This window comes from Balearica regulorum, chromosome 2 (genome assembly GCF_011004875.1).
Source record: "Balearica regulorum gibbericeps isolate bBalReg1 chromosome 2, bBalReg1.pri, whole genome shotgun sequence".
Taxonomy (NCBI): domain Eukaryota; kingdom Metazoa; phylum Chordata; class Aves; order Gruiformes; family Gruidae; genus Balearica; species Balearica regulorum.
Window position 1 is genome coordinate 152,919,574 of NC_046185.1, and position 26,779 is coordinate 152,946,352.

Here is a 26,779-nt window from a genome sequence, read left to right on the forward strand (position 1 = left end):
CATACATTGCTTCTATGGACACATCAAATATTTTCACACTTCATTTTTCCCACAGATATGGAAAAAATGTGTAGAATTAGGGGAAAAGAATTTTTCTCTCTTTTCTGGTAAGGTTTCAGTTACCATCACTACCTTTGCATGCATTTATTAAAAACCAACAAACAAATAAGGCCTTATGTGAAAAGAGCTAGCTAACATCGCTGCACTAGATAATACATTTTTTGTAGCTTTCCAATGGGGGAGAAACTGGCTTCAGAAGAGATCATTGAAGAAGGCTGACGAAATGGCTGGAAGAAAAAAGGTACTGCATGGTGAACATCTCATCACTGTCAAACTGAAATGAATGTGTTCAGTTTGCATAACAGCTGATTCTTTGCCCAGCAATAGCTTCTTTGATGGACAGGTTAATGTTTAGCCTGGTAATGTACTTCTTTCCAAACATAATGCCTACAAGACTGTTAACTCTGTAGTTAATAATGTCTCCAAAGAATTGATTGTGAAAAGGTATAACCTTATGGCATTCGGCAGATTGAACTTCCCATTTGAGAGGCTACAGTAATTCAGTAACATTTTTAACTTTTCACTACCCTTCCTTATATCTGACAAGGGTGAAGACTGACATTTTAATAGTTGCTTTGGAATTTTAAGGAGAAAACCCATCTGACATGCGTATGCTTTTCATTGCAGATGAAGCTAAAAACAGGTGAAAGGCTTCACCTTCAGCAGACAGTTAGACAGACCTCAGCAATGGACTCAATACGTCCTTTGTAGAGAACTCAGCTGAAGTGGACAGAAAATACCCTTGGAGAAAGCAACTCTGCAAATGTTGTGAGAAACATTACAAGGAAACATCAAAGAAACTTCAAACCTAGTAATCATCGCTCTATTTGACTGATCTACAAATCTGAGACGTTGCTCAAGCTGTCTACAAACCTCTCCAAGACAATAATTTTCCCTCGGGCTAGAAAAGTGCTATAAAATTTAGACTCTGAATACACTTCAAGTCCACTTTTGCATATATTAATTCAACTTCAGCTAGTAAATCTGTAATAATATGTAGTATTTTGGACGCTGTAATAAGGAAGGGAAAACATTCTCCCTTTCAAATGTGTCTCATCTCAGGACAATGAGGCTCAAATTTCTTGAACAAGATACCAATCTGAACAAGCATAGCCTGAGGACCATACCAAAATACGGGCTAAGAAGGGTTCCCATCTGCCTGTGCAGAATAAGAAGTCTCAGAGATCCAGTACCAAATGGCTGGTCTCCAGGTCTATGAGGACTTTCAGCTTAAAAGAAAAAATATGCCAAACAGCAATGCTTCAAACCTATAATAGTATAGACCTATAACAGACCAGAAAATAGTTTGGACCCAAATTCAACCACCAACATGAAGTGCTCCAAAAAACACATGAGCACATACAGTACATAAAATAAACAACAGGCTTACTCATGAAGAACCCAACAACTCCAGGTGCTTTTAAATCTTGAAAATCCCTCAAGTTTGGTTAATCTGTTTGCTGTAATAATTTGGCTCCCATCATACTACACTGCATTCTTGTGGTACTGTATCTGGCCTGGTTCTTGTGCTTTTGCTCTGGCTTTCTATTTAAACAAAGGTCTAAGAAATCTGTTGAACAGCCTTATGATATGTTCCAAACCAGGTATTACTTTATGAGTGACTCTCATAGGCATTTTAATGTTGTGGGATTCAGACCAATGGGAAACTTCAAGCCTCTTTCACAAGTAGAGGGCCTTTTGCGCTCTGACATGGCAAGGGATTCCTAACCCGCCTGACCAAGAAATCAGCAACAGCCACTCTGTGATGAACAGTGAAGTATTAACTAAAGTAACAGAGTAATAAATAATAGAAATAATAATAAAAGAAAACAGTGTTGTAGATGATAATAATAGTGATGAGACTTCCTACAGGAGAGATGCAGAGAATTGTGCAGTGAGAAATGAGAATTTCCCCAGATCTTCACTTACTTATTTTCACTAACAGCATATTTGTCCCCAACATTATACTGAGCTTTGGCAAAACCTCCCATAGATACTCACATCATCTAATTTTCCAAGCTAAATAGAGGTGGGATTGGGAATACGTGTGTGGGGAACATCTAAGGACAAAAATGTCTCCACTATATCCAGGCTTTGTATCTCAAGAGAGTGCTCAGACCTGTCAAGACTATTGCAGCAGACCACCACGTTCTGATGAGATTCCTGGCCAGGAATCTGACCAGGGAACTGCATTCTGCTTGTAGAGGGTGATTTTCATTTCATTGACACACACATTCTACATCTCTAGCTAATTTATTTTCAGTAGTGCTTCCTCCTGATTCCATCCTTAAGATGGCAATTATTTATGTAGAGAACAAAGTATTTCCAGTCGTGTAGGAACTATCAAATTTTACGAAGTTCTGGGGGATCCTTCAGGATGAAAAGCAGATTCAGTGCAAGTTATTGTTATTCTGTGTACCCCCTGATAAATAACTTCTGTTTAGTCACCGTTAGCAACAAAACCCACCGTGTTCATAAAAAAAGTATCAGCAACTAGAAGAAAGAGATCAAAGAGGACTTTGTACTAAGCTGTTTGTTGAATAAGAATAATTTATATAGACAGCAGCTACGTATTTGCGTATTGCAAAACTCAGGAGCATAATGGATGATATACAAAGATGTTGTATCTGAAGAAGAGACTTAAATTTTTAATCATAGAGTCAAGGATATCAGCATAACACAGTTGTTATTTTGAATGTACTAACAACATGCAACCTGAAAATCTTAAAAATAAACAAACATAAGGGTTTACTATAGGCATCTAATTCTTAGAAGACCCAATATGTCTAAATAAAAAAAAAATCTCGTCAAAACAAAAATATCATTCCCTGAATACAGAAAGCGATATCTCCTCTCCATCAGAAATTTTCAGTGAAATATTATCAAGTGAAAAAGCATAAGAAAATCTATAATAGCAATAATCATCTAGAAAAGTAGATCAACATAAGAATCATCAGAAACATGAAAAGATTTGTGTAGCCTTTTTGCAGTAAGCAAACGTTATTTTACATAATTTAAATCACGTTCTAAAATTGGTATTTTATTCCCACTCCCACAGCAAGGCTCTGACAACCAGTTCTTGCTGTGAGTTATGGATTGAAAGAGTAAGGAAATTGTCTTAAATACCTTTTCTGAAAATGACATCAGACGTATTTAACAAAATTGTCTTAAAAGTTTTGTTCCAACTTTAAACAATGACAGAAAAGAGAAGGTATTTTCCAGACCTTGAGATTATCACTTTTGAATAGTCTAACTTAGGAAGGAAGAAAACTCAAAATCCATCAATTTTATCCAAAAGCAAAAGAAGCAGAAAGACCTGCTCCTTCACACATGAAATCAAACTGTGACCTCCTCACCATAAGGGACCGAGAGTACTAAAAGTTTACGTAGTCAAATCCATTGAGGGGTAAATAAAAAGAGATCAGGTGATTCAGGGAGCCCCTAAGTCAGAGGGCTCCTCTGTATGGGGAGAGCACTCAAGGGAATCCACACTGCGCAAAGCAGTCCTTCTGGATTCTTTGCATGGTCAGGACTGGCACGGGGAGGTTCAGACCTCCAGTCTGCCTCAAGACTATTCTTAGGACTAATCCTTGCCTTTAGGTCAATTTTCAAGAGAGGAGGAAAACTTTGGAAGAGTCATGTAACATCACATATACGTTCTCAGGAAAATAAAATAAAGTTGTTCTGAGTTTTTTCTCATTATCAATGTTAATTGGACAGGAAGTCTGCTGCATGATAAACGATTGAATCTTAGAAACTTTAGCTACTCTGACACAAGCGACTGTACCTATATTTGCCAACAGGTACCAGTATTTCTCTGTTGAGCAGCACTGCAAGAAAGCACACAAGCAATAATATCACAAAAGATGGTAAACACTGCAGTTTTAACTTCGTGGTACTAATCCATTCAGAAAAAATAGTGTATCAGAAAACTGACTGCTACCTCAAAACTGGGTTTAAACATGACAGCTTGGTGAAGCTGCCGTGACTGCAGAAGGGAATGACCCAGTCCTGGCAACACCAATTTTCAGTTACGCTGGACTAGATCACATTTACTATGAGGTTCAGGCACAATTTGATTTTCCATGTGCTTCCAACTAAAACATCAATGGATTTAAGTAACAACCAACCAATTTTCTAATAGTTCCTGGTTTCTGATAACAATACAGAAAAATGAAGATTAAAAGGAAATCAAAACATCAACTTCAGGTTATAAAACACAAATGCAGGGTGGATTTTTTTTCCCCCTATGTCTACATTGCAGAGGTATCCAAAAGCATTGGATTTTAAGAGCTTTGGAAAGGTTTTTGGTCTTTTGTTGAAAATCAGTTATTGGCTACAGCTAAAGGGATGATACCAGACTGATGAAGCGCTAGGTCGATTTGGCACGGCGAGTCCTGCGTTCCTGTGATGTGGAAGTAAACTGCCCTGCTGACACACAGGCACACAGACACTCTCAGGGTTTTTTCTCCCATCACTGGACTAGGTGTTTAAGCGATAACTCGTTAACGCTTATATGAGCTCTACGTGTAAATCCTCTGCAACACTGATGGAAAAAGCAGAAAGTAGTGCTTTGCAAATGTTTTATCTAAAGCCCTGACACCGCAACAACTAGCCTTTTCTATGGGAGAGTGGCGCTAAAGACTTTAAATGATTTTATCAGTCCTTAAATTTTTCAACAAATAGTTTGGGTTTTTTTTTTTGAAATTGTTCTCTTTAAAAGCATATAACTTTGGGTGAAAAGGTTTCACGCTTCCTTGATTCTCAGGTGTACAATTTTTCTTCTGAGTTGTATGAAATGTAATGTGATAGAACAGAATATGATTTATTTCTTCTTACTGTTGTCCAAATGTAGAAATAAAAAGAAAAAGTCTTAACTCATGAAATAAATAGCAATTTTGTGGATTTTCAGAGAGCTTAACAACATTATTCTGCTACTATTATTCTGCTACTACAAAGAAAAAGCAAACCTCAAAATACAAAAATAAAAAAAATACAAAAAAACCCCCAAAAACTAACAAACAAAAAAATAGAGTTAAAAAAATATATATACAAGCTGTTGATGAGAAAAAGCTTACGTGGTAGATTTGCATTTCCTAGGGCTGAAAATCAGTCTCAAGGAATTAAAAACTAAGTTCAGCCTTGCTTTATATCAAGTTTATAGTAGCATCTTGTAACATAGCCTGTGTGTGTCAAGCACACTAAAAAAAGTCCCAGATTTAATAACAGCCATGTCTTATGTTTAAAACTTGCAACTCCAGTAAGCAATTGTCGCATCTTCTGTCAGGTGCTATTTTCATCAAGCTGCTTTTTGTGTTTAAATTTGAAATTCCTTTCAAACTAATCCCATCCTAGTCAGTAAATCTGACCACTCCTGTGGCAAGGCAAATCTTTATTACCTAGCTCTGTGCATCGGAAGCTGAATTGCTGCAGAGCAACTGCTAATAACCTCATTATCCACTGGGGCCATGCAGATGGTATGGCACAGAATCTACACAAGGGATGCTTAAAATTAGTTATGAGGTTTTAAAATTGGTGTCCTGCAAAGCAAAAATTCAAACAAATTAATGAAATGCCCTAATAAGCATAAATGGATGCAAGTTTGCCTTATTTATTTTTGTACTTAATATGACTGAAACAGAGAACTGCTGAAATTAATTCTAAATTCCCATGAGTCACTGACTTTCATGTGAATGAAGACTCAACACGGAGATTAGACCTACCAATAATTTCTTGTCCCAGATCAGAGACCGAAAAACCACGTTAAATGCATTTGTTTTTTGTTCTACTACCTGCCACGGGATACAAAATTCATTTTATAATTCCATTTACCAACTTTCTTTCTCACATTAACTATCCAGAAGGCGTGCGTGGAACAATTTTAAGGCACATTGTAAGTTGCTCAGTGCAACCTCCGTGTTCCTTGATTTCCACACAATGCATTAATCACCCTCCGATGAATCACAGGGAGGAATAAAAACATGCCCCGATTAGCAGGGCTGATTTGACTCACCCATTATCCTACTGAGTGCTGCGCTCCTCGTGGGCGACTCGCCGAGACCCTCGATCCCGCCGTAGAGGGAGTGGGAAATCCTCCGCTCCCGGTCGTCCATCAGAGTCTCTATGGGGAGCTCTGGCCCAGAGGGGCTCCCAGGTGACTCCAGCTGCACAGAAAGAGGAAAATTAGGGCCCAGGGTCCATTTAGCAGCATGGGGGAACTGTAACAACTCGCCTAAGGCCTAGACCCGTCTGGGCAGCAAACGAGCTAGATCTTCCCACCCCGAAAAAATATAATTTGCAATGACAGCTCTGCTTAATGACCAACTTTCTAAGCCACTTTACACTGCACATCCCATGGCACCCTGTCAAATTTCAAATCCTTCAGGAGAAAATTGGTGAAAAAAAAACCCCATTGCATTTTGGTGTCTCTTTGTTGGATAATTTCTTAAACAGACCGTTTTGGCTTTTTTCAACAGTATCGGGCAGACAGCTGGGCCATTGTTCCCACACTGACAGCCTGTCAGAACAAGGCTCCTGTCAGGAGCGCGAAGCAGGAACTCCATTTGGAATTGGGCTGCTGGCGCTTTTTGAAGTGGTGCAATTTGCTTTCAAATGTAATCATCATGGAAACCCCCAGGAAACCCCACCACACATATTAGTAACCAATACGCAAACACTCAAACATTTTGTAGTTAGGAGGGAAAGGAAAAAAAGAAGTTGGGCTTCACATGAACTTCTATTTTCATTTTTTTTCTACTTGTTATGAGTTCTTTGCTCTGCCTTTCCTGGTCACAGGATACAGAGACCTCATGTGCTTCCTTCCATCTGGAAGCTTCCCTGATCCCTGGCACCGCTGCAGCATCCCGGCAGAGCCACAAAACCCAGAACTGGCAAAACCTGAGGTGCCCCAGCCCTGACCCTCCGGACCTGCCCATCCCTGCCCTCCACAATTCCAGGCAGACCTCCCCGGGGCATTTTGAAGCAGATGAAGTAGGTAATAGAAGAAGCGATGGAGAAGATGGAGATGAGCTGCTTGGCCACGTGCACAGGAGAGAAGACTGTGTATGGCTGCCTCCCTGCCCCAGCTGCCCTCCGTCAGAAGGCTCCTCTGAGTGACTTCCCAGCTCAGCCTTTGTTTGCTGAACCTGCTCATCCTTTGTTCTCCTGCACATGCCTCTCAGATTTTTTGAACAGAGAGAAAAAAATCAAGTTTTCCTCAGTGAGCCCCAGAGAATCAGAGCTCAGTAGAAAGCAGCGTCCATGCAAGGCAAAGAGAGAAAACAATTTGGTATCATCTAGCTGGGTTTAGCCACTCAGTTAGCCACAGGCAGCTCTGCTGCCGACACAGCCCAGAGAGTGACGAGAATAAGCGCCCGTGCACTCACCAGTCAGTTCAGATGCCCAATTTGTCAGCACCCAGTCGCTCCGTGCAGAGACAAGAGACTCCCCACACCTCACCCAGCCCTCGCACCATCCAGCCTGCCTGCCCCTAAGGTGCTCGCTTCACCGGAGCCCCAGCACCCTGCTGGTACTCGGTAACGCTTCCAAGGGAGCTTCGCCGAGACCACTGAACCAATTCACCTAACCAGCATGAACTAAATCCAGCTCTATTAAAAAAAATAAACAAATATTAAAAAATAGATGCATTTTGCAGGGTAATCATATGAAGTCACACATCAAAGCGTTAGCTCTTCTCACCAACACGCCTCTTCATATCGAAGTGTACAGTTAAATCTCAAGAACAATGTCCTTACACAAATCCCACAGCATGTATTTTATATGTATTGAAATACAGCAGGGACCAGACACTGCAAGATACTGAGCATGCCGCAAACTCTTTGAAGCCACTGGGAACCAGGAATGCTTATTCCAAGGACTGGCCTCTAAACGAGCACAAGAGGAATAGTTCATAGTTTCAGGAATTACAATAACAAGCAACGTGTTTGTTGGTTGTTTTTACTTCTTTAGACAGCTGCCCATTATTAATCACTCCACCCGCAATCCTCAGATGACTAAGAAATGTACGCTACGAAAGATTTGAAAAAATCTGCTCCAGGGGCCACAAAGCACTCGGCCACAGCCTCCACAGCAGGGGCTTTGAAGTCAGCCCGATGGACTAATGACTTCTGACACTTGGGTGCTGGCGTAACACCCATACGCGGAAGGGTGGAGGTTTGCAAAACGTTGCATTGCAAAGTCGAGGAGACCACGACTGGGAGGTCGCAGAGTCTGAAAAATTATTATTTCTGTTCAAAGCCATCATCTGTTTAATATAAATGAGATATTTAATGAAGTTCCAAATTGTAGACTTATCTCTCCCAGTTTGATAAGCACTGGGGAGATTTACTGCATCGGAGGGTCAACACAATTACAATTGGAGGCACGTCAAGCTGCAGGAGAATAATAAACTTGCAGCGCAAGTGAATTAGACTCAATAAGGTTTAAATTGTGAAATGAGGATTTGTTTTATTAGTTTTTTTAAACTGCAGATTACAACTGACAGCTTTACTGAAAAGTAAATTAAACAATATTTGTAGCCTCTGTTATAAGGGAATCTAAGACAAATTCAAAAAGAATAGAAATGTTAAATTCTGAAACACTGAAAGAAAAAAAGCACAGCAACATTACACTGCTTGAGAGCTTAAACTTGCATGAGAAAGGCATTAAATGATGAACTAACCTTTATTTCACTGCCTTTAAATAAGGTGTGAAAATATCAAAGTGCTTTGGGATTTATTCTCCCAGTGCTATATTGATGACTTTATGTAACAAGTGTCCAGCTTTTAGTGAGCCATATCGCACAGTCCTTCTTCATGTGACAACCCATCAACTTGCAAACTCATTTGTAGGAAGGTCTCAAGAGATTTTCAGAAAGATACTGACAAGAAGAAAGCTCTGAATCAGAGAAATACATAGAAATTCACTCCTGGTAATGCAGTAAAGTACAGGGTAAATAAAAGAGACGCAGGAGCGCTGTGTTTAGATGGCTGTGTTTTGTAAAGTAAATCACGTATTTTATCATTTTCATGGGGAAAACTTTTTCCATTTCTAATTAGCATCTCAAAAGATGGGTTTAAACAAAGGCATTGACAGCCAGCTACACAAATATTGTACAAAAGACACAATGCCTTTTATAAAGTAGCAAAAATTAGACAGGAATTACACAACTGGCTTTTGCCAAAAAAATTGTCCTTTTCTTACATTGTTATCAGAAAGTTTGTGTAAGAAAAAATACACTGAATTTGGAAACTGTGCTGTGGGCAACACAAAGAGACCGACAGTTGAAAGCAAGATTGCAGTTCAAATAAAGACTTGTTCTTCCTGATACATTTCTAATAAAGAGCTTGAATTACACATTCCAATGCCTTCCCTTAGCCGATATCAGTGCTATCTGCTGTAATTTAATTTGATTAACTGATAAAGAGTAGGTAATATAAACAAAGATATATGAATTCCTGACCTTCATTAGAGGCCTGGCAAGGAAAGCGAGGCAGCAACTGGTCCCTACACTTCCTATCAACAGCTGCCCCTAGCAGGAGCACTTCTTGGGGTGACAGTTCAGAGTCACGGACCGGTTGAGGCTGGATCGAACCGCAGGAGATCATCTAGTCCAACTTCTTGCTCCAAGCAAGGTCAGCAAGAGCAGGCTGCCCAGTGCCTTGTCCAGTTGGGTTTTGAATATGTCCAAGGTCAGAGACTCACAAGCTCTCTGGGCAACCTGTGCCAGTGGTTGACCACCCTCTCAGAAGAAAATTTTTTTCTTACAGTTAAAGAAATTTCTTGTATTTCAGTTTGTGCCCACTGCTTCTTGTGCTGGCACTGGGCAGCCCTGAGAAGAGTCTGGATCGGTTGTCTTCATTCCCCCATCAGGTATTTATAGACACCGGTAAGATCCCCCTGAGCCTTCTCCTTTCCAGGCTGAAAAGAGAGAGTTCCCTCTCTAGGTCCTGGCACTGATCTATAATAAATGATCATATTTGTAAAAATGCAATAAAACCTCACATGCTGTAGATTGGCTGCAGCTCCTTTTCTCTCCATTCTCTTAAAATAAAAATAGAAACAAGAATATTTTTTTTTAAATAAAAAAGGTCGCTACCCTGGCCCTTTGTCATTCAGATAAGAACCAGCTGTTTGCTAAAGCACTGTCTGTACTAACTAGCCCAGCTGCTGCTTATCTAGATGATAAAAGGACAACTAATGCGGTCCTTTTTACTTAAACACCACCATCCGTCCTATCTGAAGTTCTGCATATAAATATGAAAAAAGTTGAAGCACAATAACATTGCCAAAATACAAAATATTCAAAGCATAAACAAACTCTTTTTTTTTTAAAGACACTATAATCAGACTCCCTTTTTACTTCAGAAAGTAAATTATCAAAATACTGGCATGCAAGCATTATGAATTTTAAAGAAGTCAGTATACAAATTTGCTATATATTCCACTGCAGCCAGGGTACTGAAGCTCTTTCTGTCACACAGAATTGGTCTCCAGACTTTCTTTTTCCTTTCTTATCTGTGTACTCTGGCTAAGATGTCCAAAATGCTTCTGCTACCTTTTTCAACAGAGATACTTTTACAATAGTAGCGCCAATATTAAATACAGTTTTCTTTGTAACCACCCAAGTTGGGATCCCGCTTCAGGGACAGACTTTGAAAGATGCAAAAATGTAGGTAAACAGCCAGTAAAAGGGTCAAGACTTGACTTACGTGCACAATCATGCACTAGTAAATGCAAAATTAGCACAGTGGTTCTAAGAAATGCTGCATTCTTGTTCTGGCAATGTTAAAAGGCAAGCAGAAGACAAAAAATGCTTTCAGAATGGTAGGAGGGAACACACAGCTCTGCAAAATGTAGTTAGAAGGTAGGTGATGGGGTATGGAGAGGATGGGGAGGTCAAGATGGAGCTTGTAAGTTGATACCAAGGATAGAAAACCGATAAAGGAGAAAAAACTCTGTCAAAATAAATGGGGACAGGTAGAAGGGCAGAAGACCCAAGATACTAAAAATAGTAAACCATGTACATACTTTCCCAACAACTAACTGTTTCTTGGGATGTTTACTGTTAGAAGTTTACCTAAGTACACTGAAAATCATGCACCAAAAAGACCATGAGTCCTAAAAGGAGACCACTAAAAAGACCTGTATTACAAGCTCAGGTAAAATGTGCCACAATTTAAAAAACCCCACCAATATGGCCCAAGAAATTGAGAGAAAGAAGGCTGAATTTAAGCAACACCCTTCAGAAGATGCTCAGACTGAAGGTAAAATGTTCACTGAAGACATCAGATGTAGGAAGGTACACAGGGAATCAGCTGGACCCCTTGATGGCAAGAGTGCAAGGGTTACTGAGGGACAAGTCTGCAGTAGGGAAGCTCAGGTATTTCTTTGCCTCAGTCTTTACTGAAGATATCGTGGAGATTTCCGCACCTGAACCCATTTTTTGTAGCAAACAAGGAGAGGAATGAGATCAGCCAGAGGAAAATACACAGGAGCATTAGACCAAATTGGTTGGTGAGAAGTTACATGTCACCCAGGTTGCATGGCATTCTCCCAAAATCCCTGAAGTAACTCAACCATGAAATTGCATAACTGCTGGCCAAAATGTTCAACATACTGTTACAAATGGCCACGGTGCCAGAGGACTGGTGGTTGCCTGTATATCTAGAGGGGATCTTGGGAACTACAGACCAGGCATCTGACCTCCTTCCAGATAAAATGATGGCATCTACAATAAAGAGTAAGATCACTGGGCATGACGGACATGGGTCCATGGGGAAATCCTGCCTCACTGGGATGCTGGAGTTGCACAAAGATGCTGGTAAGCTCTCCAAGCTCTCAGACAATGAATCTACATGACATATTTGCATTTTCAAAAAGCCTTTACCAAGGCTTCATATCAAAGGCACTAAAGAAACTAAGTTTTCAGGGGACTGGACTAAGTTTTCATTTTCTGGATTGAAATCTGGCTAAAGGATTGGAAACAAAGATCAGTCTTCAGGGAGGAGAAGAGTCAGCTGTAGGTTCCCCCAGCAATCAGGGCTGGGAACAGCTTAGACTCATAAGCAGCTTTATCAATGACTTGGAGAAGGGAGCGAACAGTGAAATCACCATGTTTGGAAAAGATACTAAAGCCTTTTTGATACTTAAATGAACTCCAGAAGGTCGTCACAAAACTAATCTAGTGAGAAAAGAAAAAAACCAAACCTGTCATATCAATTTCAAAGTAGGTAACTAGGTAATGTATGCAGGAAAAAATGATGGTGAATGTTTTATACTTCCGCACATACGAGAAAAAAATAGATGTTTGCTTGGTTCCTTTCTTTTATAATGAAACCACTCATTTGAAAAGTCTCTCTCACTGATCTGTCTACCAGTCAATTTATTCAAATGGTTGATGAGGTCCTTATATGGACTGGATTCATGACTTTCTCTGCTTCACAGTATGCTCCATTTTCAACTCAGCAACTGGAGCAAAAATCAACAGGCATGTAGAAAGAAATTTGGGGATCTGCAAATCATTAGCAAACCTTTTTTCCAGGCAGGTTTGGCAAGACTTTAATTCTGTCAAATAAAGGGAGATAAGAGAAAAAAGCCCTTGAAATCTCTCACTTTGAGGAAAATGGTGATGCTCTCTGTCTTAATGGCAGACAAGTGCTGCCTGCGTGTGACATGAACAGAGTGCAGACGAGCAATCTGTGCCTCTAAGCTGCCCAGGCTGCAGGACTGAAAAGAGCAGGATTCCAAAAGTAACAATTACCTTTATTTTCTTGAATCAGCACATACTGGCTGCCAGCTGCACGGCCCTGCCTGACAGTCGTGCCTAAGCGCTGCGTATGCATTATGGCCATACAGCCAGCAGCTGTTTGCCCACACAGGCTAATCATCATAATATCACTAATTAACAGAACACGACACAAGGAGCTCCAGTGTTTGTCCTCAAATCTTAGGCTCCTCGGTAATTAAAAAAATGACAACCTTGAGTTAAAGATCCAAAAAGTTGATGGCCACGTCTTCTGAAAAGTGAAGTGTTAAATACTGGCCATATGTGAATATCAAGTCACGGCTACTGTTATTCTTCCCATTTTTGCCACTGTCTGCACAACTTTGGAAATGTACCTTAAAGTCTCTTTGTGCTTCTAAAGGAAAGTTGAAGAATCAACACACAATGCTGATCACAGAGGGCAAGGCTGAAAGTTGAACACACAGATTTGAACAGTATATTTAACTCTTCTGAAAGGGAGGGAACCTTAGGTATATCCAAATCCCAAACTAAATGTTTTTGTTACACTAATCTAACAGCATCCATCAAATACTCACTGTGTGGTTTTGTCTAGAGTGGCTGAGATATTAAACCAAGCTTTGCGAGGTTTGTAATAGTGCAGCTTACAGAATTAACTATATTACTGTACTATGTGTAGACGTAATGCAAACAGGAGAAAAACTCAGATACACAGTTTCGGCCTGGAGTTCATTCATAACTACCACTCACTCCATGCTTGTATCAATATTTACCACAAGATAATTCACTTGAAAACCTGGATGGATTATATTCTATCTCCTGGTGAGTCAATGAAAATTCTTCCTACAGGCAACTTTTCAGTTCAGTAAAACCACAACAGCATAAAGACACTTTTTTACCTTCTGGGAAGTTTGTGGTCTCTTTCGAGTTTACACATATGTAAGAGCTGATGATATAAATGATCTCCTCGCTACCTCTCTGAAGACAAGATATTACTCTTATGGTGTTTATGTACAATTTTATTGCTACTATAATTGCTTTGGAGGTTTAGTTTACAACATGAGAACTGGTGAAGCTGTATAATGCTGGCAGGAAAAAGGAGTCACTTCACAAAGTTCTGAAACAGTTACATGCTCAGGTTAAGTAGACTTTGACTTTTGAAGTACAGGAAAGCTTTCTGACAGAGACAGCTCCTCTGCAGCACATCAGAGGCAACTGTCCCTGCCCCTCTAAGCCCAGGACAACCGGGGCTGAGCCATTCTTTCTTCTAGACAGCAACCAAAATACAGAAAGCACATGAAAATTCTGGTCTGAACTGAAACACAGAGGAATGGCACTCTGCAAAACCACGCTGATTAATGAATTCTCTAGCCCCTGCAATTCTTAGGGCTGATTATGAAAATTAGTATTAAAACCAAAAGAACTGTATTCGTACTCCTAACTTTCTTAAAAATCCAATTCAAACTCAATTTTACTGAAGAAAAAAGCAGACTGGGTTGTCTATCTGTCTCAAAAGAACTCACTTTGATGTTGCAAGTGCAAAACAATTACTGGACTTGAAGTCAGGGGGGCAAAAAAAGAGGCTTGGGGGTTTTTTTTGTTCTTTTTGCTGTTGCCTTTTTAACAGCCAGATAGCAAATGTTTTTATCATCCAGACATTGAGCATAATTCTTTTTTACATTGGCATTATCACCCCTTGTACAGATTCCCATTACAAGACACTTTCGGCTGCTCCGTGGCACGGCGGGGAATCCCAGGGCACTGAGTCCTGACCTCACGCCGCGGCGCAGGACTGACCGCACCGCTGGAATGGAGCAGAATGAACACTGCTGTTGGCGATGCACAGAAGGAAATATAATCAACCTCATCCCACTTAACTGTGGATCTGCAAGACTAACAAGAGTGTAAGCTATATTTTTGTCCATAAAGTGGGCATATACAATGCTGAATCAACACAGAAAAGGAATCAGTTGAACAGGATCGTTTTTGTTGCTGTTATTTTATGGTGACTCCTTTGGAGAGCCAAAAGAGAGAGAAAAGCATAGAAAAGACCAGGGAAATACTTTATCAAAAGATAAACATTTCTTTTTGTCTTTAAGAAAAAATAGTAAACCCCCATTTCCGAGGAACCGGGACTGTTTAGTCTGGAGAAAAGGAGGCTGAGGGGAGACCTTATTACTCTCTACTACTACCTGAAAGGAGGTTGTAGCCAGGTGGGTGTTGGTCTCTTCTCCCAAGTAACAAGCGACAGGACAAGAGGAAATGGCCTCAAGTTGCACGAGTGGAGGTTTAGATTGGATATTAGGAAAAATTTCTTCACTGAAAGGGTTGTCAAGCACTGGAACAGGCTGCCCAGGGAAGTGGTGGGGTCACCCTCCCTGGAGGTATTTAAAAGACATGTAGATGTGGTGCTGAGGGACATGGTTTAGTGGTGGATTTGGCAGTGCTAGGTTAATGGTTGGACTTGATGATCTTAAAGGTGTGATTTAAGATAGGGTCTGCCCTTCTAATGCTTTTACTTCAAATCCGCAAGCTCCTGAATTTGCTGCCAGTCAGATGTCATTTATTTTTTGTTCTAATACAAAAAAATCTTTGCTGAGACTGTGTACTAGGCTGGTGGCAGCTACAGGAACACTCTAAGGGGACAATGTGTGTACCAGCGCATCTAAATAATCTACGTTACTGAATTAAGCATAATATAGCTGAGGCTGCCAGACATGGCCAATATCTGATGCTCCCTGGCAAAGCGAGTATCACTGCAACGCTAAGTTGCGCAATGCTGCTCTCCAACTGGGTCTCAGTCCACACTGAGCATCCATTGCTTAGGGGCTAAGCTGACTGAATACCATACTCATAGACAGTATTCATGCAAGATACATAAATAATATTACTGTAGCTTATCAGTATTATATCAGGTTAATAATATCTAAAGTTTGAATCTGTCCAATTCTTGAACAAGTGACTAGGGTTTAATTGCAAAATGCCAAGAAAAAAAATTCTCTCTTCACTTTTCATTTCATTAAAGTCTGGGCATTGCAAGACTTTCAGAAAACCGCCTTCTTGAATACTGCCAGCTCAGCAGGTAAATAGCTTTATGTCCATGCAAGTTGTGCTTTCATCATATTAAAATATGCAAATAGTATTGACATCGTATTTCCTTTGGATTAATGTCATGAGAGCAATAATTCTGGAGAAAAAAATAGTTACAAGAATTATTTTGGAAAGATGATCACTACACCAATAATTGCTATCATCACTTTCCCAAATCATTATGGGTCATCTCACTAGCTTATTAAGGAGTTTGGGAAAATGCATAAAAAACTGTAAAGTAGGTCCAGACAGACACAGGTCCCCATCCTGCTCCCTCTACAGATACATTTCAGTGTATCAAAATCTGGTTCTAATATCAGTTCTTTCACCTTGGAGCACATATACCGCAAACTAGGCTGTGCCATTTTTGCCATGTGATTTCTGCAAAATAAATCATACTAAATGTCAAGCAGATGTAGGGCACCCAACTATGCTTAACTCAAATGGGCAAACATTCTATCAGATTTAAGGAGCAATATTTTTGGTTCATCATTGCTGGATTTGCTCCATCATGTTTACAAACCCTGTCCTGATACATTTGATCTAGAAGACTTTTACTTAGAGAAGAGTAAACATCATCTACATCCTTTTTGAAAAAAATATTCTAAACACAGAAATAGTCTAAAACATTTCACCCTTTTTATGTGGTAACACATAAAATGCATCTAAAATTAGGTAGGAATAAGGACAGTCTCCAAAGGACAGTTCGGAGTCCGAGTTCAGAATTAAGGCTAGAACAGGACATCACCAACTATAAAAAGGTCAGAATTCCTTCAACACCAAGCAAGACACCGTGTGCATCCAAGCAGGCTTTCCAGCAGTGTGCATATATAAATGTGCGTATGTGTATTAAAGCAGTGTATAAGCAGTTAATCAAGAGGAGCTTAATACTTTTAGAGAGGATAGTGTCTTTTTCAAACATGATTTTATAATACACTATGGACTGGAATTTTTTAATGATCAATTTTTTGCATTAAAAAATAAACCGTTCCTTTTCCCTCTAGGCAGGATCAGCAGTACTAAACCAATTTGTGCACAACATTTTTTGAAGCATGATGCTCAAGAAATAACATTCCCAGTAAGACCTTACCGGTGTTAACAAGAATGAAAGAATGATTTTTAGATGTCTTAAGAACAGATGCTTCCCTGACCTGCCATTCAACTGCACCCTATTTAACTCAGTGCATTTCTCCAATTTGTCAAAATCATTTTGAAGCCTAATTCAGTCCTCCACAGCATCTGCAGTCCTTCTCAGTATCATATGGCCACATATTCCTACTGTATAGCATTATTTACGCTAATCTAGAAGATAAACTATTAGAAATCATTAACATGTTTCATAACATCAACACATTAACATTGACTGGAGGAGGCAGAAGTTGCAAATAATATCAGAAAAAGAATCACCACTTCACCCTGAATTCAGTATTTCATACTTCCCTGCAATAAAGGCCAAGACACAACATATTTAAAATCCAAAACAAGAGAATTATTTGCATCAAGTTTTGCAGAATCTTTACATGCAACTTTTAATTGCTTAGATAAAATATAATAATGAAATGTAACAGCTCTATTCTTTAATTAAAAAACCTGAAAGTGACAAAGCAGCAAGTCAGCTAACAGTCTATAAACGAAAGATTCAATAGACCTACATAAAAACTCCAAAGAACAAAAGTAACGTAAACAGTGGGATCCAATTACAAAATCAATACAGTTTTATTCAGTGTTTCCTGTTATTCATTGATGAAAATACTCAAAAGAAAAACTTTATTGATCGGTAATAAGGTTAGCATGTCTAACACTGAAAGTCAGATCTTTTCGTAATTCTCTCTTTGTTTAGCTTCTCAAGTATTATTTTCCAGGTCTCAGAGGAAACATGACATCTCCTACAAACTCAAATACCTTAGAAGTGAAAACTCCCAGTCCCAATATCAAAAGCGTATTACCTCATTGCATTTACTTATTCGCCTCGCCACAATAAGCTGAATCATTCCCCGTTTGTTTCCTTCAGTGGACATGGATCTCCTTAAGGTTTCCATAGCATCTTGATTTGTTTTGCCCAATAATGATTCTCCATTTACCGCTATTAGTTGATCGTTCACTCGAAGCCTGCCATCCTGGAAAAGGAAAGATTATAGCTTTGCATAAAACACGCACAAAAGTTTAGCCTGATGAAGAGAAGAAAAAAACAAAAGAAAAATAATCACAACTATGCTTAGTCCTAATAGTTTATGGGCAAATGAACACTGGTATAATAGCTTCCATTGCAGCCATTGTAGGAAATGTCTATTCCAATTATAGATTTGCACTGCAAGCTATTATCATAACCTGTTTGCACAAATAGCATACTAATTGAACTGTACCGAAGACGGCTCGTATCCTTCCCAAGAATCTGCAAGGGCTGCTGAAAATCTGAGATGCACAAACATGTGAATCTGAGAAGAAATCTAAATGTTACCTCTGATGGTGTCATTGGAAAAAGCTAGTTACAGAGCAATCTCATTCTTCTTGAATCTGTGGTTATTTTCAAAACAGCCTTATTACGGAAAACTGAGAAAGACCAAAGTACACAGATGTTCCCTCTTACCTTGGATGCTGCTCCACCGTTAATAATGGACTTGACGAAGATTCCTAAATCGGCATGGTTTTCTTTTGACCGGTTACCTTTGACGCTCACGCCAAGTCCAGCTGATCCAGAGTCATTCAGTGGAACTTCAAATGTCAGGAATTCCCTGGTGCCATCAGGTGTGAGGACAAGCTCCTCTTCTTCTGCTTTCTGTCAGGAAGATTAACACAGGATTACAGAAGAGCATTTCTCTTTGGGAATTCTCTTCCCTCTACAGCTATTAGCATTAAAAAAACCCCTGCTTTTAAATACAATGCCACAATATTTTCCGCAGTAATTATTTGAAGAAACATGCACAAATAGTGTATTTTCAATCACTTCCAGCTGATGCCTAGATTCAGAAATATCTTACGTTTATGTCTAAGTGCTTCTCTGTCTAGTAAAATAATTGCATCGTGTGTCATTACTGAATGTGCCATTAATACCAGCTCACAAGTAAGCTGCTATTTCATTAGCCAAAAGAGAGCTGTATCAGAAATATTTTCTTACTTCCAAACCTACAGAATTTTTAAAATATCATTATCATCTATAGTAGCTTTGCAGTCATGGGGAGAAACTAAGTGCGAGAAAATTAAATTCAAAAATTACTCATTCACCTCATTTCATTTAAAGCTAGCTGTGTTAGGAAAAACAGACAATTACACAGCTGAGATCTGCAACAGCATATCTCTGCTATTACCAGGCTTAGCATCAAATCCAGCTCTGAGTGCCAATTTTCCTTTCTGCCTTTCCCCTCTGTCCTCTTACCCACGTCTTTGGTTCTTTGCTGCCCTCCACACCCAGTTCAATCCTGGCCGGGACAATCCCAGGTTTTGAAGCCCTGGAATTACAGTCCCAGACCTGCCAGTGTCCCTGGCAAGCAGCTCACTGACATCCTTCCACGCATCCGAAAGCCGTGCATGCGCAGAAGACCGGCTTTGCCTCCTGCCGAGCTCGGGGTGGCAGCAGGCTGGGAGTGGGGGCCCTGGGGTGTCCCCACAGAGCGGTGGCACTCGTGGGGGCAGCAGGCAGGGGCACAGCACCCAGGAAGGAAAACGGTGAGGCCCTGAGGAGTAGTGCTCACGCACGACAGGCTGCTGCCAAAAGGAGGACCGGGAGGGAAGGGCTGTTCACCAGCCCTGTCCCTTCCAGTAGACGTTGTCCACTTGTCTCTGACTATCTTTCAGTTACAACAAAGCGGTTATAATCACTTTCGGTTGTAACTTTATCAATTAAAGAAAAAAGTCATGCTCTTAAAGGTAATTTTCTGCAGTGGGCCCAGTGTCTGGCATCCAGAAAGATGCTGATGAACTCAACTGTGCTGTTTTTTTCTCACCCACATGAAGGAGAAAGAGTAAGAGAACATCCTCCAGGAGGTGTACAGTAATGTCCAACAGTCAGAAGTTCTTCTCTGCAAGAATTAATCTGGCCAATTTTTTTCACAACCTTAGCAAACGTGTCACCTCCCTTACTGACAGTGATTTTAGACCGACTTTTCTCACATCGCTCGCATCTATTTGCAAAGCTCTCTCCTCCTATTTTTCTCTTACTCTCAAATAGTTGGAGCAGGACAAAACACATGAGAAGTTAACATGCGCCTGCTGAGCCATCCCTGTTCCTGAAGATCTCAGGAAATGCAAAGCTGACAGGCTCTTCCAAAATCCAAACACAGACTACAGCAAAGATGGATGTGAAAGACATGTGGAGTATAGCAGACTGAGATGATCAATTTGGGCACAAGCATGGTAGTTGTGTCACCGCTGACCTAGAAACGCAACATGCAAAAGTCAGACTGGTTAAAGAACTGGAACAGCTGAGGGAAGAAAAACAGGAGCTCTATCTTTTCCCACTTGGTTAAAAGCATGAACCTTAATGTGTTCACCAGCCCCTTCCCTTGCATTAGACATTATTTGCTTGACTCTAACCATCTTTTGTTTACAATAAAGGATAACGCTTCATCAATTTAAAAAAAAAGTAAAAAATTAACACGCCCTATCCAAGTGCCATAGCTAAGCTGGTTTGCTTATGAATCCCATGCTCCAAATACATCTCTTGGCCACGCAAAACAGCATGATCCACGCTAGCTGTCAGGTGTACTGTTTCTGTGGAAAAAATACTGGATCTAAAAACATTTCCCAAATTTTGGGAAAATTACAACCCTAATTTTCCTGTTTGTGTCATAAAGGTGCTAGTTACAGCACACATCTGAACGCATCTTTTGTCAGGTGGCTGCAGAATTAAACAAACTGAGACAGATGCATGTTACCCTTTAGTTTCTGTAACACTGATCACTTTCATATTCCTAATACATAGTAAGAATGAAAGCGTGAGAGCCAAAAGGGAGATAAAGCCAAGGCAGGTTGTATGGGTAATCCAAGGAAGCATGTAAGTCTATTGGATTTTTCTCTACTACTGGTATCACAAATTTACAATCAATCCCCCCACCCTTCAGTATTTTCTAATGTTCTAAAAAATATGCCAGAACTTCAGCCACAGCCCTCTCCCTTGCAGGGCAGAGAACTAAAGAACCAAACTGTTCCCTGCACAGCCCGTCCCCGTCGGGTGCAGGTCTGGATGCCACAGGGACAACTGGAGAGAGCGTCTCAGTGGGCATCCCCAAGGACCGGGCTAATGGCCTCTACACTGCTTCTCTTCAGTGACACCAAAGAGCTGCATTATCACCTCAGCACTGTTCTTAACGTCACGCTGCCGCTTACTTGTTTTCTACAGTCTTAAATTAGGAAAAGATCTAATGCTAATATCAGGCTATAGACACCTGAGCGTGGAGGTGAAACTTCAGGCCTAAACCCGGAACAAACCACTCCCTAGCAGCTGCACAAGTGGGAGTAGATCGTGCATGTGAAAAAATGAGAAACAGCAGCCTCAGCACGGGAACAGAAGTAATGAAGCCATGGCAAAAATGGTCAACTCATCCAAAGAAAAAATTACCTTTACTAGGCTAAGGCTAAATTGCTTTAGGGACTTCATCGGGTATCCACAGCTTTTTTTCAACTAACCCAGCTTGTTTCACCACCGTACCTGTGTCCGCAATTTAAGGGACATGAGAAGCCTTTTGCCCTCTAGAATCTGTCTGTCATTTGTCAGTACCACATGCTTGAATGTAGATTTTAAAAAGAGAAAGCGATACAGAGAACAAACATTTCCTTTTGATATCCCGTGATTTTTTTTCTAAGAATACTTAGGAGAAAAATGTGGCTTTCAAGAATAACTGAACCATTAAGATACAAGGACTACGGATATGAAAGTCCCGACTTTAACGTGTGCCACAGCATGGTACCAAAGAAGGTCTTACTATATGTCTGATATTGCCGTGGTGTAACCCCAGCCAGCAGCTGAGCGCCATGCAGCCACTCGCTCACCCCTGCCCCCACAAGGGGATGGGGAGGAGAATGGAAAAAAACTCGTGGGTTGAGATAAAGACAGTTTAATAGGATAACGAAGGAAGAGAATAATAATATTAGTAGTATTACAAAAAGAAATGGTGGGAAATGCAATTGCTCACTACATGCGGAAGGAAAAAAACCCAACCTGCTGCCCAGTCTGCTTCCAAGCAGCGATCCGACCTCCCGGCTCGCTTCCCCAGTTATATCTGGAAGCATGATGTCCTACGGCAGAGAATATCCCTTTGGCCAGTCTGGGTCAGCTGTCCTGGCTGTGCTCTCCCAGCTTCTTCTGCACCTGGCAGGGTGTGAGAACCTGAAAAGTCCCTGACTTCCTGTAGACACTACAACTACCCAGCAACAACTAAACCATCAGTGTGTTATCAACATTATTCTCATCCTAAATCCAAACCACAGCACTATACTGGCTACTAGAAAGAAAATTAACTCTAGCTCAGCCAAAAGCAGAACAGATATATTGAATACAACTTCATACATACAAACATACATACATACAAACTACAGAAATAAGCAGGAAGATTTTAGCCTGATACCATAACACTTTGAATGAAAGTTGTAAAAATAACAAAAATCCCAAACTAACCAACCAACGAAATCTCAGATTGGCTGAATCCTTTGTGCCTCAAAGCACTTTAGAGTACAGAAACATTACATGTACAGCAACTCTCCCCAATTAATTAAATATCAGCTATTATGAAAAAGTAAAATTTGTGCTGAAATTGTGTTGAACATTAAGTATCTAAATGGAACAAACCATACAAATTCTCCAATACATCCATGAGACAGCATAAAAATGCACAAAAATCTAAAACGCAGCATTTAAAAATTTCAACTGAGAACACAATCACTTCCTAATTGCAATAACTTCCATTTGATCTTGATACACTGTAAATTAACAGCTTCACTATGTCAATCAAACACCTCAACACTATTTTCATGATTAGTTGATCTGTGGGAGAATTTTATTCCTTCATATACTTTGACAGGCCAGCAGTAAACACGCAAGCAAAATTATGTACTGTGAACCCTGAACAACGAAATTCAACTCCCTTAAGAATTTTCACACACTATGTCCAAAACAATTAACAGCAGAACAATATTCTGTTCAGACAGAATCTGCTGAGGAAAAGGTCATCTGAAATGACTTTGGCTGGATGAATGAAGCTGCTCAAGTATGTAATTTGTAATAAAAATTGGATTGGTGATAAAATATGTAGGTGGCTTTTTTTTTTCTTCAAATTCATACTTAGCATCGATTTATGCTAAATGACATTTGAGATAAGTTTTTCACTTTTTAAATACAACATAAATATATCGTAAATTTAAAGATAAAATTCCTGACTAGAGTAAACTTACGGCAGTGCTTTGATACATACGGAGATTAAAAAAAGCCATTGGATAAACAGCAGGGAAATTGTTTTTCTCTGCTACATAACACTGGTTTCTGATCTGATCATAAAACCTGAATTAATTTTATAAACAATGTTAAAATGGACCTTGACACTAAAATGCAATAAATCTATTTCATCATGTTAGTAACAGCATCTCCTCCTTATCCTTTTATGTTTTAAATTCTACGAAGAAATTTCTTGCTTGGGACTCCTTCCCTTTATGAAATCTCATCAGGGTTCAGCTGGCGAGTAAGCAGCATGAGATGGGTGAAAAAAGAAACCTAACAGCAAAGAAAAACCTCCTCCCACCTAACGAGGGAAGCAATTTTCAATCAAGCTGGGACAAGTTTGCGAAGTGGCTCGCTGCAGCTACAAATCCAGCTGCATTCTCTCCAGCAAAGTACATTCTCTTGCAAGCTTAGACATGCTACCTTCTCAGCAGCTATTAAGTCACTGAAACCTGTCTGCAAGTTACTTTGTGATCATGTGTAGAGAAAAGAAGTTAATCATGGGACTCTCAGCAAAAATCCAATGCACTCCTGTTTTCTTTCACAGAAGCCATTAATAAAGCTCTGTAGCCCCACACTTAGAGGGTAACCTGTATTTCCACGTTAGTGTGTAGCACATATGAAAACAAATACAAGGCTCTTATATGCATACACATATGCGTGTACGTATATAAACACACCTTTCTCATACGATGATGAAATTCACTGTAAGTTATTTAATTATATAGCACAAGCCATACCGAACGCCTCCAATGACCCCATCTATTCACTTTACCTGTCCCCAAATCCTGTTGTGTCCAGCCTTCTAACATACCAGCACTAAACCTGTTAGCCTCTATTTAATTATTATTTTGTTAACCTATCAACCTTTTGCCTCACAAATGCATCTTCTCTCTTTTAAATTTGTCCAGACTGAAAATCGCAAGTTCTTGAAAGATGAGTTGGAAGTCCCATGGACGTTAAGAGCCCACCAGGTCTAGGAAGTCTAAGGTAGAAAAGTAAAAGGAATTTGCAAAATCCCAGGTTTGGTTCCAATAGTGGGGAATTCCAATCTAACATCACAGCCTTGTCCAGAATATTTTCAATCTTTAGAAGATTTTAATATAGAATTCATTATTCTGTCTCACCAGGCACCCATGATACTAAGAAAGCATAACTCCTATACATTGGGAAACCAATAAAATCTGTCTCAGTATTACTATAACAAAATAGAAGTCTTGTTTTAGAACACGCACGATATACACAGGAGAAGAGATTTCACTTAGCTATTGGGCAAAAACATTCTTGACATCAGAGATGAGTTCAATTGTTTTGTCCTTCAAGTTAGGTGGGTGACATTGCTGTCATATCAGGCCACCTTCTAAACTGAGATACACCAAAAGATGACGACTCTCACTTTTATCATATGCCATCACATATACAAACATAGAAGACATAAAGCGAGCTGCGCCAAGGAAGCGAAACAGCATCCGTCGTCAACAACTGTTTCGTGGGGGGTGATGTTTAGTACTTATAAAAATGAAGATATATTACTGCTGGAGGTACTGAAAACAGAGCAATGTAGGTGGCCCATGACACACCTCTCCAACTTCAGTCAAGACCTCTCCTGAAGAGGAATAACTGAGAGCTGATGCATCCTGCCCTGGGTAGGCATTAAAGATAAATATAACTGCAACAGCTCGTTCAGATTTAAAACTGGACCTCCGGCAGAGAAAAGCCTGCCTACTGATCAAATAGTGACACGCACACTCCATCCCAGTTTCCTCCTGAAATACAACAAGGCCTTTTATTGTTCTTTTTTTCTTTTTTTTTTTTTTTTTAAATCAAACAATCATGTGTTGCATTTCAGGTTATAAGGGCCTAAAGCATCTACTTACCTAGTTATAAAATGATATAGGGCTTAAGCCAACTAAACAACTAAAATTCTTATGCTTGCTTTCTTTTTCTAACTCTTCCTATGTTTAAGTATTTTAATATATCCCATATGTTAGATAAACACTAATGAATCTTATTTGCACGTATACACTGAGACTCATTATTCATATTAGCTAAGTTAATATGTCACATCTGGCAAAGACTGCATTCTTGTTCAAATCAAACAGCAGCTGCTAAATATCAAAACCTACATTTGAATTCTGAGATTTTATGGGAAATGTGGTCTGCTTTAATTTTAATCCCATCAAGGAAAAGTTTTTTGCATATTATATGTGGATTAACTTTGGTACGTATTTATACGCAGAAATGCTAACTCATGAAAATACTGCAAAACAGGCACATTATATTTCCAGTTATGTCCATTTTAAGGATTTAATTTAATATCAAAAAATATGTTCCACATTCAAAAATGTCTTTAGTTTAATGTTTTTGATGGATTAAAAAATATTTTAGGAAAAAATTAAATGTTTTCCAAAGCACAAAAATTCTAGCATGTGATTTTCATTTAATATGAAAATCAAAGCTTTGCAAAAGCCCATGCTTAAGTACACCCACATGTTTGTTATTATCTCTGTAAGAAGGCCATTGCTTGTCTGTGCTAACATTATTCTCCCTAATGCTAACGCTGATCTTGGCTATTGTAGAAACTGGTTTGAGCAGTTGCAATTCTACGTTTCAAAACAACTGATCAGACCGCTAAAAATATTTTGTTGGTTATGTATCTCAGAACTTCACACAGAGACTAGTCTGTTGCCGTTACCATAATGCTGTATTTTGTTCAGGCCAAAGTACCCCGTTCTGAACTGTTGTTCCTACTCAAACTTTGTGCTTCTATGGTATGTTCTGAAACAAATATGCGATTGTAATGCTAACCCCATTTCTTTACAAGATGCTTATCCTAGAGAAGTGAAAACCAAGGGATTAGATACACAGCAGGTGTCCGCTCTGCCAAAGAAGCCTATAAAGCTACAGCTTTCTACACTATCCCTTGTTCAAGAAAAACTTCAATGCCTGACACACTAATGACATAGCTCCCTAAAAATCTTTATACTTCTCTCATTGGCCTATTGGATGTACAAGACCAGAAAGACTAAAGAAACAGATAGAAAGAGTCTGGGAAAGCCAGACAGAAAAACAAAGTTGAAAGGGAAATAATGCCTTGTAGAAGTCCATGGCAAGAAACACGTTCCACGTGAGGCAGTGCCGGGATGGGGCACTGGGACTGACCTGTGTGTTACTCCTGCTGCAGACTTTCAGGCAATGGTGGCAAACCACTTCATGTCACTATCTTCCCTGGACTTAACAGCAAGGAAGAATCAACACCAAGAGTATAAAGCCAACAGTGCAGTAAAACAAGCTTTGCACACAACCAGTGACGTTTCAGAGGTTTAAAGAGGAATTTTAAACAACAATGTAAACTTTGCACTTACCCAAATTGAGTCAAGTGTTTGGAAGAACCTGATGACCCTATTGCCTGTGCTAGCAGATGACCAACTAACAGACCTGGGAGCCCCTTTCAGTCTCAC

The 26,779-nt window shown here is 39.7% G+C and overlaps 1 protein-coding gene across 18 annotated transcripts in view; it reads right to left on the reverse strand.

The window, feature by feature from the left end:
• Positions 1-26,779, reverse strand: part of PARD3 (par-3 family cell polarity regulator) — a 463,724-nt gene that overhangs the window by 165,652 nt on the left and 271,293 nt on the right. For all 18 annotated transcript variants that reach the window (XM_075746548.1, XM_075746547.1, XM_075746540.1 and 15 more), the window contains 3 exons: positions 18,480-18,668; positions 17,839-18,009; positions 6,074-6,224 (listed from right to left, as the gene is read on the reverse strand). In XM_075746548.1, coding sequence (XP_075602663.1) covers positions 6,074-6,224; positions 17,839-18,009; positions 18,480-18,668 — 511 coding nt within the window. The remainder of the gene's footprint in view (positions 1-6,073; positions 6,225-17,838; positions 18,010-18,479; positions 18,669-26,779) is intronic.